The 14,225-nt window shown below is 42.0% G+C and overlaps 1 protein-coding gene across 1 annotated transcript in view; it reads right to left on the bottom strand.

The window, feature by feature from the left end:
- Positions 1–14,225, bottom strand: part of dip2a (disco-interacting protein 2 homolog A) — a 127,376-nt gene that overhangs the window by 57,009 nt on the left and 56,142 nt on the right. The window contains exons 9-11 of the mRNA XM_077240162.1: positions 8,809–9,006; positions 7,493–7,584; positions 6,312–6,422 (exon numbers count right to left, since the gene is read on the bottom strand). Coding sequence (XP_077096277.1) covers positions 6,312–6,422; positions 7,493–7,584; positions 8,809–9,006 — 401 coding nt within the window. The remainder of the gene's footprint in view (positions 1–6,311; positions 6,423–7,492; positions 7,585–8,808; positions 9,007–14,225) is intronic.

The following is a 14,225-nucleotide window of genomic DNA, read 5'->3' as shown; positions in this document are numbered from 1 at the left end:
GTTCTGTGACACATCTTTCCCTCACGTTCTGTAGCACAACTTTCCCTCTAGTTCTGTAACACATCTCTCCCTCACGTTCTGTGACACATCTTTCCCTCACGTTCTGTAACACATCTTTCCCTCACGTTCTGTGACACATCTTTCCCTCACGTTCTGTAGCACAACTTTCCCTCTAGTTCTGTAACACATCTCTCCCTCACGTTCTGTGACACATCTTTCCCCCGCGTTCTGTGACACATCTTTCCCTCACGTTCTGTAACACATCTTTCCCTCGCGTTCTGTAACTCATCTTTCCCTCGCGTTCTGTGACACATCTTTCCCTCACGTTCTGTGACACATATTTCCCTCACGTTCTGTAACACATCTTTCCCTCACGTTCTGTGACACATCTTTCCCTCACGTTCTGTGACACATATTTCCCTCACGTTCTGTAACACATCTTTCCCCCGCGTTCTGTGACACATATTTCCCTCACGTTCTGTAACACATCTTTCCCCCGCGTTCTGTGACACATCTTTCCCTCACGTTCTGTGACACATCTTTCCCTCACGTTCTGTAACACATCTCTCCCTCACGTTCTGTGACACATCTTTCCCTCACGTTCTGTAACACATCTTTCCCCCGCGTTCTGTGACACATCTTTCCCTCACGTTCTGTGACACATCTTTCCCTCACGTTCTGTAACACATCTTTCCCTCACGTTCTGTAGCACATCTTTCCCTCACGTTCTGTAACACATCTTTCTCCCGCGTTCTGTAACACATCTTTCCCTCACGTTCTGTGACACATCTTTCCCTCACGTTCTGTGACACATCTTTCCCTCACGTTCTGTGACACATCTTTCCCTCACGTTCTGTAGCACATCTTTCCCTCACGTTCTGTAACACATCTTTCTCCCGCGTTCTGTAACACATCTTTCCCTCACGTTCTGTAACACATCTTTCCCTCACGTTCTGTAGCACATCTTTCCCTCACGTTCTGTGACACATCTTTCCCTCACGTTCTGTGACACATCTTTCCCTCACGTTCTGTGACACATCTTTCCCTCACGTTCTGTAACACATCTTTCCCTCACGTTCAGTAACACATCTTTCCCTCACGTTCAGTAACACATCTTTCCCTCACGTTCTGTAACACATCTTTGCCTCACGATCTGTGACACATCTTTCCCTCACGTTCTGTAACACATCCTTCCCTCAGGTTCTGTGACACATCTTTCCCTCACGTTCTGTGACACATATTTCCCTCACATTCTGTAGCACAACTTTCCCTCTAGTTCTGTAACACATCTCTCCCTCACGTTCTGTAGCACATCTTTCCCTCACGTTCTGTAGCACATCTTTCCCTCACGTTCTGTGACACATCTTTCCCTCACGTTCTGTGACACATCTTTCCCTCACGTTCTGTAACAAATCTTTCCATCACGTTCTGTAGCACATCTTTCCCTCACGTTCTGTAACACATCTTTCTCCCGCGTTCTGTAACACATCTTTCCCTCACGTTCTATGACACATTTTCCCTCACTTTCTGTGACACATCTTTCCCTCACGTTCTGTAGCACATCTTTCCCTCACGTTCTGTCACACATCTTTCCCTCACGTTCTGTGATACATCTTTCCCTCACGTTCAGTGACACATCTTTCCCTCACGTTCTGTAACACATCTTTCCCTCACGTTCAGTAACACATCTTTCCCTCACGTTCAGTAACACATCTTTCCCTCACGTTCTGTAACACATCTTTGCCTCACGATCTGTGACACATCTTTCCCTCACGTTCTGTAACACATCCTTCCCTCAGGTTCTGTGACACATCTTTCCCTCACGTTCTGTGACACATATTTCCCTCACATTCTGTAGCACAACTTTCCCTCTAGTTCTGTAACACATCTCTCCCTCACGTTCTGTGACACATCTTTCCCTCACGTTCTGTAACACATCTTTCCCCCGCGTTCTGTGACACATCTTTCCCTCACGTTCTGTGACACATCTTTCCCTCACGTTCTGTGACACATCTTTCCCTCACGTTCTGTAACACATCTTTCCCCCGCGTTCTGTAACACATCTTTCCCTCACGTTCTGTGACACATCTTTCCCTCACGTTCTGTGACACATCTTTCCCTCACGTTCTGTGACACATCTTTCCCTCACGTTCTGTAACACATCTTTCCCTCACGTTCTGTAGCACATCTTTCCCTCACGTTCTGTAACACATCTTTCCCTCACGTTCTGTAACACATCTTTGCCTTACGATCTGTGACACATATTTCCCTCACGTTCAGTAACACATCTTTCTCCCGCGTTCTGTAACACATCTTTCCCTCACGTTCTGTGACACATCTTTCCCTCACGTTCTGTGACACATCTTTCCCTCACGTTCTGTAGCACATCTTTCCCTCACGTTCTGTAGCACATCTTTCCCTCACGTTCTGTGACACATCTTTCCCTCACGTTCTGTGACACATCTTTCCCTCACGTTCTGTAACACATCTTTCCATCACGTTCTGTAGCACATCTTTCCCTCACGTTCTGTAACACATCTTTCTCCCGCGTTCTGTAACACATCTTTCCCTCACGTTCTATGACACATTTTCCCTCACATTCTGTGACACATCTTTCCCTCACGTTCTGTAGCACATCTTTCCCTCACGTTCTGTCACACATCTTTCCCTCACGTTCTGTGATACATCTTTCCCTCACGTTCAGTGACACATCTTTCCCTCACGTTCTGTAACACATCTTTCCCTCACGTTCAGTAACACATCTTTCCCTCACGTTCAGTAACACATCTTTCCCTCACGTTCAGTAACACATCTTTCCCTCACGTTCTGTAACACATCTTTGCCTCACGATCTGTGACACATCTTTCCCTAACGTTCTGTAACACATCTTTCCCTCACGTTCTGAAACACATCTTTCCCTCACGTTCAGTAACACATCTTCCCCTCACGTTCTGTAACACATCTTTCCCTCACGTTCTGTGACACATCTTTCCCTCACGTTCTGTGACACATCTTTCCCTCACGTTCTGTAACACATCTTTCCCTCACGTTCTGTGACGCATCTTTCCCTCACATTCTGTAACACATCTTTCCCTTGCGTTCTGTAACACATCCTTCCCTCATGTTCTGTAACGCAGTCTTTCCCTCACGTTCTGTGACACATCTTTCCCTCACGTTCTGTAACACATCTTTGCCTCACGTTCTGTGACGCATCTTTCCCTCACATTCCGTAACACATCTTTCCCTCACGTTCTGTAACACATCCTTCCCTCATGTTCTGTAACGCAATCTTTCCCTCGCGTTCTTTAGCAGATCTTTACCTCACGTTCTGTGACACATCTTTCCCTCACGTTCTGTAACACATCTTTCCCTCGCGTTCTGTGACACATCTTTCCCTCACGCTCTGTAACAGATATTTCCCTCACGTTCTGACACATCTTTCCCTCACGTTCTGTGACACATCTTTCCCTCACGTTCTTTAACACATCTTTCCCCCGCGTTCTGTAACACATCTTTCCCTCACGTTCTATGACACATCTTTCCCTCGCATTCTGTAACACATCTTTCCCTCACGTTCTGTAACACATCCTTCCCTCGCGTTCTGTAACAGATCCTTCCTTCACGTTCTGTGACACATCTTTCCCTCACATTCTGTAACACATCTTTCCCTCACGTTCTGTGACACATCTTTCCCCCGCGTTCTGTAACACATCCTTCCCTCACGTTCTGTGACACATCTTTCCCTCACATTCTGTAACACATCTTTCCCTCAAGTTCTGTGACACATCTTTCTCTCACGTTCTGTAATACATCTCTCCCTCACGTTCTGTGACGCATCTTTCCCTCGCGTTCTGTAACACATCTTTCCCCCGCGTTCTGTAACACATCTTTCCCCCGCGTTCTGTAACACATCCTTCCCTCACGTTCTGTAAAACATCTTTCCCTCACGTTCTGTAACACATCTTTCCCCGCGCGTTCTGTAACACATCTTTCCCTCGCGTTCTGTAACACATCCTTCCCTCATGTTCTGTAACACATCTTTCCCTCGCGTTCTTTAGCAGATCTTTACCTCATGTTCTGACACATCTTTCCCTCATGTTCTGTAACACATCTTTCCCTTGCATTCTGTGACACATCTTTCCCTCACGCTCTGTAACAGATCTTTCCCTCACGTTCTGTGACACATCTTTCCCTCACGTTCTGTAACACATCTTTCCCTCGCGTTCTGTAACAGATCTTTCCCTCACGTTCTGTGACACATCTTTCCCTCACGTTCTGTAACACATCTTTCCCCCGCGTTCTGTAACACATCTTTCCCCCGCGTTCTGTAACACATCCTTCCCTCACGTTCTGTAAAACATCTTTCCCTCACGTTCTGTAACACATCTTTCCCCGCGCGTTCTGTAACACATCTTTCCCTCGCGTTCTGTAACACATCCTTCCCTCATGTTCTGTAACACATCTTTCCCTCGCGTTCTTTAGCAGATCTTTACCTCATGTTCTGACACATCTTTCCCTCACGTTCTGTAACACATCTTTCCCTTGCATTCTGTGACACATCTTTCCCTCACGCTCTGTAACAGATCTTTCCCTCGGGTTCTGTGAAACATCTTTCCCTCACGTTCTGTAACACATCTTTCCCTCGCGTTCTGTAACAGATCTTTCCCTCACGTTCTGTGACACATCTTTCCCTCACGTTCTGTAACACATCTTTCCCCCGCGTTCTGTAACACATCTTTCCCTCACGTTCTGTGACACATCTTTCCCTCGCGTTCTGTAACACATCTTTCCCTCGCGTTCTGTAACAACCTTCCCTCATGTTCTGTAACACATCTTTTCCTCGCGTTCTGTAACAGATCTTTCCCTCGCGTTCTGTGACACATCTTTCCCTCACGTTCTGTGACACATCTTTCCCTCACGTTCTGTAACAGATCTTTCCCTCACGTTCTGTAACACATCTTTTCCTCACGTTCTGTAACACATCTTTCCCTCACGTTCTGTGACACATCTTTCCCTCACGTTCTGTGACACATCTTTCCCTCACGTTCTGTAACACATCTTTCCCTCGCGTTCTGTAACACATCCTTCCCTCGCGTTCTGTGACACATCTTTCCCTCACGTTCTGACACATCTTTCCCTCGTGTTCTGTGACACATCTTTCCCTCACGTTCTGTAACATATCTTTCCCTCACGTTCTGACACATCTTTCCCTCGCGTTCTGTGACACATCTTTCCCTCACGTTCTGACACATCTTTTCCTCGCGTTCTGTAACGCATCCTTCCCTCGCGTTCTGTGACACATCTTTCCTCACGTTCTGACACATCTTTCCCTCGCGTTCTGTGACACATCTTTCCCTCACGTTCTGACACATCTTTCCCTCGCGTTCTGTGACACATCTTTCCCTCGCGTTCTGTAACATATCTTTCCCTCGCGTTCTGTGACAAAAGTCACAAAAGTCCTAGGGTCTTGGACCCCTCCGATGAACACTCAATTTTTAAATGTTTTTAAAAAATGAGTTTTGGGTCAAAATGACCCGAGGGAAGAAAGAGGGTAACAGCAACACGATCAGTTGACTAGCACATCTTTCCCTCACGTTCTGTAACACATCTTTCCCTTGCGTTCTGTAACAGATCTTTCCCTCACGTTCTGTGACACATCTTTCCCTCACGTTCTGTAACACATCTTTCCACCGCGTTCTGTAACACATTTTTCCCTCACGTTCTGTGACACATCTTTCCCTCGCGTTCTGTAACACATCTTTCCCTCGCGTTCTGTAACAACCTTCCCTCATGTTCTGTAACACATCTATTCCTCGCGTTCTGTAACACATCTTTCCCTCGCGTTCTGTGACACATCTTTCCCTCACGTTCTGTGACACATCTTTCCCTCACGTTCTGTAACACATCCTTCCCTCATGTTCTGTAACACATCTTTCCCTCGCGTTCTGTAACAGATCTTTCCCTCACGTTCTGTAACACATCTTTTCCTCACGTTCTGTAACACATCTTTCCCTCGCGTTCTGTGACAAAAGTCACAAAAGTCCTAGGGTCTTGAACCCCTCCAATGAACACTCAATTTTTAAATGTTTTTAAAAAATGAGTTTTGGGTCAAAATGACCCGAGGGAAGAAAGAGGGTAACAGCAACACGATCAGTTGACTAGCAGCACGTTTTTTTATGCTTATACCAATTGTGTTTTCAGTTTTGGTAATGCAATGCTGTTTTTAAGGATAATAATGAGGGTGAGGACATCAGGGTGTCCTGCAGTCTATTATCCGGCGTGTGATAGGGTTTGCGTGTGCTGATCAACACCTTTCGAGTGAGTGGCACCTCTATGGGCACCGGCACCAGCTCTGCCAGCAGACATCCGTAAAACGCCACCATAAACATCACCGGATCATTGTTCGGGAACACAAGTGCAACCTGTGGAGACAGAGCAATAGATTTATGGGATAACTGCATTAAACTGCTTGTGTTCATGTTGTTTATCATCCTGTTTTTTTGTATCACGTCTTTTATTCTGACCCTGTAACATCCATCATTTGGGTGTGTCACTGTTACTCTTTTTAGGGTTCTGTCATTTCTGTCTAGTTTATTTCTTGGTTTTGAAGAGCTCAGAGCTCTTCAGAGCTCTTCTTGTTTCGGTGCGGGACGTGGTGTTTGGATCCCGGCACGTCAGTCTAGTTTGGTTTTGGGTCTGTCGGGATTCAGACATTCATGCTCCACGTGTTTGTATTCTGTTGTGAGCACACAGGATGGATGAGATTTCGGTCATTCTCGTGTGAGCGTGTAGTTTTGAGTTCTGTCCGCTTGTGTTGTTGTGTTCAGTGTAGCACATGTTTGCATCAGCTGCGTGCTTTCGTGTCATGTTTTGTCTTGTACTGTGTAGCACGCAGCTTGTTGTCATGTTTTGTGTGAGCACATGGCTTGTGATTTGTTTTACTGGCCATGTGCTTGTGTTTTAGTCATGTTTGGTGACTTAGTCATGTTTGGTTTGGCTTGTCATGTGTGTTTCCTTGTGTCATGTGCTCTCCGGTGATTGTCTAGCCCCGCCCATCTTGTTACCCGATTATTGATTCATTTGCCCCACCTCTCCTCCCTCGTTACCTGCTTTGTTTGCTTCCCTATTTATTCTCAATACAGCCAAAAGTGGGGAAAAGTAGGTACTCAACTAAACATATCTAGCTAGAAAGTTAACATCTTAGCCTACTAGCTTACATTAGTAGTTAAAAAACACTTGTTTAATTAGGGCAACATGCTATGTTTTTGATAGAGGGTGAATGGGAATGAAATCATGCTGGGCATCAAAACCCTGATCTGCTGCACTGATTGTGTGTTTGGTGAGTAGACAGTCCTCTAGCGCTTCAAAAAACCAAAAGGAGACGGGACAGAATTTCTAAATAACAGACAACATAAGAGAATGTAACCGTCACGCAGGCACTGTGCGCTTGTGACGGGTGAAGCCCTGATGGAGAGATGATAAACACACTCACTCGGTCTCCGGGACGCAGCAGTGGCTCATTCCTGCTGCTCAATTTATTCAGCAGCGTAAACGCAAGTTTCTGACTCCGTGTCCACAACTTCCCTGTGAAAACATGATTATATACACAAACATTCAATCCTGCTCTCTCTGTTCACTTATCAATACGAGTTTGGTCATCATTACCAGTAAAAACAGTCCAAATATACAGGATTACCCTTGTGAAACAGAAGCATACTTTTGAAGAGAGTACTTATTATGGAAATAATATATTTTTAAGTGAGATCTGAATTCAATGTGGTAATTGCAATTAAATTAAAAGTATTATAGTTTAAACTTAGATTAAATGTAATCGGCTGAACTTTAGAGTGTTTTTGACCCACTTCAGTAGGACTTAAGTACATCTTTATATGTAATTTCATAATTACATCTATTGTATTTGAAATATGGTTAAAGTTACTGCTGAATGTACTGACAAGCATTTACGATAAACTAAAATATACTTGTGCCATTTCTATATATTAGTAATTACTTTCTATATATTCTATATAATTTCTATATATTAGTAATTACACATTTGTAATGAAGTTGCAATGTACATTTAAAATAAATGAACTTTACATGTAATATCGAATAACACACTACAGTAAAAATACTTCACATGTGGTTTAGTATGCTAGTCAACACATCAAAATAAGTGTACTTGGTTACACTATCTTAAGGTGTCATTGTTCCAGGGTAGTTATGCATCTAAGTACTGAGTAATATTAATTAACAACATGTATATATCAATATGGTTAGTGTTTGGTCGAGGGTTAGTTGCATGTAATTATGCATCATTTGTTGTCTGGTAAGTACATGTAAAATATGTAAAAAGGACACTGTAAAATAAAGTGTTACCGTGTACTTCTTTAGTGCACGACAAAAGACTACTAAAACATAATAATTTAAACTGTACTTTGAATTAAAGCTTATAATTTGACATTACTTTGCACTTTTAAAAGTGTACTTAAGTGTGTTAAGAAACAGTCCTGAAAGTGTGCTCTAAGTGCACTGAAGTGGCCAATTTACAAAGTACAATCAATGGCAGAAGAAAAATGTACATTTAAGATTTGAAGTACACTATGAGTGCACATTCAGTACAATTGAGCGCACTTCTCTTTTCACAAGGGTATATTAGCCAGATCTTGAACATGAACTAAAAATTACAAATGCATTACCAATGAGTCTAGTTCAAGACAGACGAGCAGAATTTTATGTAAACTGTTTGTGAAAGCACTCATAAGTAAATGACTGTCTTGAGTTGAATGGGACGTTCCACAGGCGTACCGTATGTGAGTGTGTAGACGGGTTTGCCAGTGTTGTCCAGTGCTGTGAGGCATGGGCTCTTGGGATGTGTGGTTCCCCAGCGCTGTAGAGAGGCCAGCAGTGACGGAGGCCAGTTCGTGATCACACCGAGCGGATCCCCATTCAGCGCTCGCATCTCCCCCCCCTCAGGCTTGGGCTGGTTCGGGTCTGGATGCTGGACTGGAATATACAGGGACAAATAAATGACAAAGCATGTAGTCACTAATGTAAAGCTGTTGCTTTACGTAAATAATCAAATTATATCTGTTAGATACCATGTCTAAAAAAATTCTGTTTGTGAAATAATTTCTTAAAGATGGCACATTATGCCCCTTTTCACAAGATGTAATATAAATCTATGGTGTCTCCAGAATGTGTCAGAAATTTCAGCTCAAAATCCCCCCAGATCATTTATTATAGTTTGTCAAATTTGCCCCTTTTTGGGTGTGAGCAAAAACACACCGTTTTTGTGTGTGTCCCTTTAAATGCAAATGAGCCGTTGCTCCGCCCCCGTTCAGAAGAGGGCGGAGCCTTTACAAGCTTCAAAAACTCCAGCAATAACAACACACACCGATCTCACTCATCCAGAATAACCAGCAGCGAGTGCAGCCGTACGGAGAGACTCAGGGAGAGGTTCACTTGTAGACGTTTCTGAATGTTAGTGGAGACATTTATTACATTTTTAGTTGTTGTGGAGTTGAGAGATTCATCTGTTTCTTGGGGATTTCTGTTGAAAATAAAATTAATCCACTTCTCTCTTGTCTCATCTAGGACTCTAAATAGTGTTCAGTGCTCGTCTCAACGACAGAACAGTTTCAGGATTTACTCAAACTTCTGCCATTGCGCTAGAACTGGTTACACTGTCGCTTGTGAAACCAAATGTCGGCTGGTGTGTGTAAACGAGCAGATTAACGACGGTAATATTATAATAAGATCCTTTTCATACGTCAGAACGAGAGCAAAATCTGATCGGCTTATTGTGCTTATGTTTGCAGAGAAATGCTTAACAAAACAAAGTTACTGGGTTTCACTCTTCGTGTTTTCTGGGTTGGTATATGCACTGGGGACCCGATTATACACTTACACACGGGAAAAGGCAGATTTTCATCATATGTCCCCTTCGAAGCTATAGTGCTTTTTTCCCTCCAGCGGGAGTTCTTCTCTATATCAGTGTCAATGTTTTTGAGTTTTGAGTTTTCTTACGGGTACGAATATTCCTCATTTAAATAATTAATGTGCAGAATAAAGGGGCGGGGCCTGGTTGAGTTAGTTAGCAGTGTGTTGAAACTGGCGGTTATGGTAAGGGGCGGGACATTTCCCAAACGCACTCGAAGCGTTTGACCAATCACAACACACTGATCCAACCGACCAATCAGAGCACATTAAGTCTGATCCACATTGCAGTTTATTCTGGCCAAGCAGAATAAGCTGCAATGTGGATCAGACTTAACGTCACAATTCAAATGCCTGTCTATATGAGACTATATGTATCCCAAGAGCGGAGAGAAATAAGATAAGGATGGAGGTAGAGATAGATGCACTGCAACAAGCTGTGTGAAAAGGGAAATACAAGATGGTGGACAAAGCTATAGATAAATGTCGATTATAAATAATGCAAATGCATACTTATTAATACTAAGAGGTTCCGTCAGTATAAATTAAAGCAGAATTTTTCTCCTATATTGTATTGTATTCTTAAGAGTACATAACTGTCACGATTAACAGTTGGAGTGCCCTTGATAGCCACCAGAGGGCACTCCACCCCGGACTATTGCCACACCACCTCGGACTACATTACCCATAACCCACTGCCCGGACTAATCAACCATGATTGACATCAGCTCTCCCTCATATCCTTGTTAACCCTGTGTATATAAGCCTGGTTCACTCTGTCATTCACTGTGAGGTTTTGTTAGCTGTTTACACTGCATCTCTGAGCTTTCTCCCTGGTGTCACTGTCTCTTGGATTTTTGCCTGTTTCTAGGATTCCCTTTTTGCCTTTAACGTTTGTTTGGACTGCCTTCCTGTGCTTGTGTCTCGGAGCAGTTCGTAACAGTAACACACTGATGACAAAATCAAAACCAGTCTATAAGGTTTCATGATGGACACTGAAATCCGATCACTAACACAGTTTATGTGTGAGAGTGATTTTAAATGTCACTAAACACTGATTCGTCTCAGGGTGACTTATACGTCCTGAAGATGAGATGTGACACGGCTTTTAATAGATTTAATGGATTTTGTGTGTCTGAAACAGAAAGAGAAAGAAAAACAGAGAGAGAATATAAAGAGAAGATGCTGCTGCTAAGAGAATATTAAAGAGTATTTCTCAGAAAGGAAAGAAAGGGTTGAGTGAACAAGGAGGGAGAAACGGGGAAGGTGAGATTGATGCAGGGATTCTCATATATTTTTAATGCCTTTAAAAACCCTCAAATAGTTTGCGGATGACTGTACTGGAGACTGGCCACAGAAAAGGCTGAATAAATTTACATGGTATGGCATACTACATCTGGTCATATGGGTAAATAATCAAAACAAAACCTGTATTAGTTAAAAAGGCTAATTTTGATGCATACAGATATGAAGAGTGTTTTAGCATGTAATAAAAATCCCATTCATTTTCTGAGTAATGGATCAGTGTTGTTGGCAGAGGCTTTTTACACTAACTGTCTGACTGACACACACAGAATGACTAGAGAAATCCCACTGGTGATTAGTCGCGTTCGAGAGTATACACAACCAAGCCAAGTTCAAAACTCATTGCATTGGATATCATTCCATCGTTTAGTTAAATAATAATTAAGAAAGTGTTTGAATAGGGGATAGTGTCACGTGTGATCGGTTTGGTCTGAATTCTTGTCACTGTGTTTTGAGTTGACCTAGTTTTCTTTGTTGTCAGTTTTAGCAGGGCTGGACTGGCCATCGGGCAGTGGGCGGACGTGCTTTTTGGGCCAATACAGATCATTCTTAAAAAAAAAAAAATTGTTTTGGTCTAAACGGCCCATAATACTCGTACATCGGCGGCCCATTCGTGTAGTTTTGCTTAATTGGCGGCGCTGGGATCTTTGTGCCGGTGTAATGCATTGGACAAAAAAAGTCAGCGTAGGTTTTTTTTTTTTAACAGACCGGCCACATAGATCAGCAGCCCATTGGTTCTTTTCTTGATTGGCACTGGGCTGGTCCAATCACATCTTTAAACTCCTCCCCCTTTGGGCTCTGAGCGAGCGTGCAGTGTCAGTGTGTCTGTCAAAATAGTCAGAGATGGAGAAGAAACGCAAGGAATGTGCAGAAATAGTGTGAAAAAAAGAAACGGGTTCTTCAAGTGTCTGATGAGGATATTGAGGAGGATCAGGAGAGAATGAGTGAGTGTAGAGAACTGTGGTGAGCAGAACTAGTTAACTTTCAGAACACTGAGGCGATGAGTGTAGGAACCCATTACCCAGTTATGCATTATTTACACATCGGCATAGTTGACGATTACGCATTTTACTAGAATTGTAATTAGACGCGTTTGTAAACCATGTTTTCCGCCAAAATAAAAGATCATGTGTTTATCTCTTTCAAGCATAGAAATTAGTACAAAACTAATTATGAAATTTGCTTTTATTTTTCAGTGCATTTGTTTTACAATATATGGCTATTACTGTCATGGGATTAATATTATAACTATTATTATATAGTGTAATGCAGACAGACACTATATCACAGCTAAAAGAGTTTTGAGTTTTTCTTTGTTCAATTTGCACACTGATTATGGGTTGGAGCTCTTAATTTTTAACTCTCAAAGTGCACCAGATTGATAAATTTAACATTAAAAAGCACACATTTTTCTTACAGGGGGGCTCCCCCGAACCCCCCTAAAGGGACAGAGGTCCACCCACCACAGAAATCATGTGTCAAACACTGGTATTGCTATGCAAATGCAGCTTATAGCTCGCTTTAGGATTCATCATTGTGGAGTAGTTCGATTGTATTTTACAATTAGTAATTATTTCATCTATTAACTCGTACTTATTCCTACTCACTCATTAGGCTACATGGCATTAGTGGTTTTAATAGGAGTTAGTATACATATTCAAAGCGTGAAAAGATCCTTTATATATAGTGGGCCAGTCTGGGCCAAAGTGCCCGGGCAGATTTTTAGTCCCAGTCCAGCCCTGAGTTTTACCGCCACTTGTTTGTTACTATGGTTACTGATTAGTGCTCACCTGTTCGTTGTTCTGTTGATTATGATCTCTGGGTATTTAAGCCCTCAGTTTCTTCAGCCCCTTGTCTTGTGTTGTGTAGAGTACATTTACGCATTTGGCAGACGCTTTTATGCAAAGCGACTTACATTGCATTCAAGGTACACATTTTACATTTAGTCAGTTCTTGCTTTCCCTGGGAATCAAACGCTCTACTGTTTGAGCTACAGGAAAGCCTAGATATGGTAAACTAGTGTGTTACGCTGATCATTAAAACTCCATTTGCATTACTTTCCTCTAGTCTTTTGGATTATACTGAATAGCAAGTGAGGCTGAATAGAAAGTGCCTATCCAGGTATTTAATGGTGGGAATAAAGTGTTTATCAGTAGTGTGAGGGGTCGGTGTAGGGATGGACACGGAAAAGTAATGTCCCAATAAGGCAGCATCAATTTATGATTTTAATAAATAGAAATTATATACACTGAAAATATTATTATTGCATACTGGTTTATAAGGTATACTACACTGAGGTGCAAATAGTATCTGCCACTATTTTCACTTAGTACAAATAGGCTCTGCCTTTAAAACAGCTGTTTTCTATGTGAATATATAGTAAAGTGTAATTTATTCCTGTGATCAAAGCTGAATTTTCAGCATCATTACTCCAGTCTTCAGTGTCACATGATCCTTCAGAAATCAGTCTAATATGATGATCTGATGCTCAAGAAACATTTATGATTATTATCAATGTTGAAAACAGTTGGGATGCTTCATATTTGGGTGGAAAACTTTTTTAAATAATTGTTTGATTAATAGAAAGTTCAAAAGAACAGCATTAATTTGAAACATTTTTTTGTAACAATGTAAAGGTATTTACTGTCACTTTTTGATAAATTGAATGCCTCCTTGCTGAATAAAAGTTTTTATTTATTTATTTCCCATCTTTCTTTCTTTCTTTACAAAAAAACTCTTACTGACCCCAGTTTTCGAATGGTAGTGTATATGTGAATGTTTTGTAATAAATATATACAGTATATATACAGTATATATAAATATATACACAATAATATATATAACTATCATAGGAGAATCAAAGAAGTGTGACTGAACCTGTCCGATAATAAAACAGACGATGATGGTGCTAAACAAGAAAAGCATGAAGCTTTTTCAGGTGCCTTCAACCCCTCTGACTCTCTCACACACACACACACACA

The sequence above is a fragment of the Siphateles boraxobius genome, unplaced genomic scaffold (genome assembly GCF_051911475.1).
Source record: "Siphateles boraxobius isolate OS27281-9 unplaced genomic scaffold, OSU_SipBor_1 100, whole genome shotgun sequence".
Taxonomy (NCBI): Eukaryota; Metazoa; Chordata; class Actinopteri; order Cypriniformes; family Leuciscidae; genus Siphateles; species Siphateles boraxobius.
The sequence above is the reverse complement of the archived record's forward strand: the minus strand, read 5'-3'. Positions and strand labels throughout refer to the sequence as shown.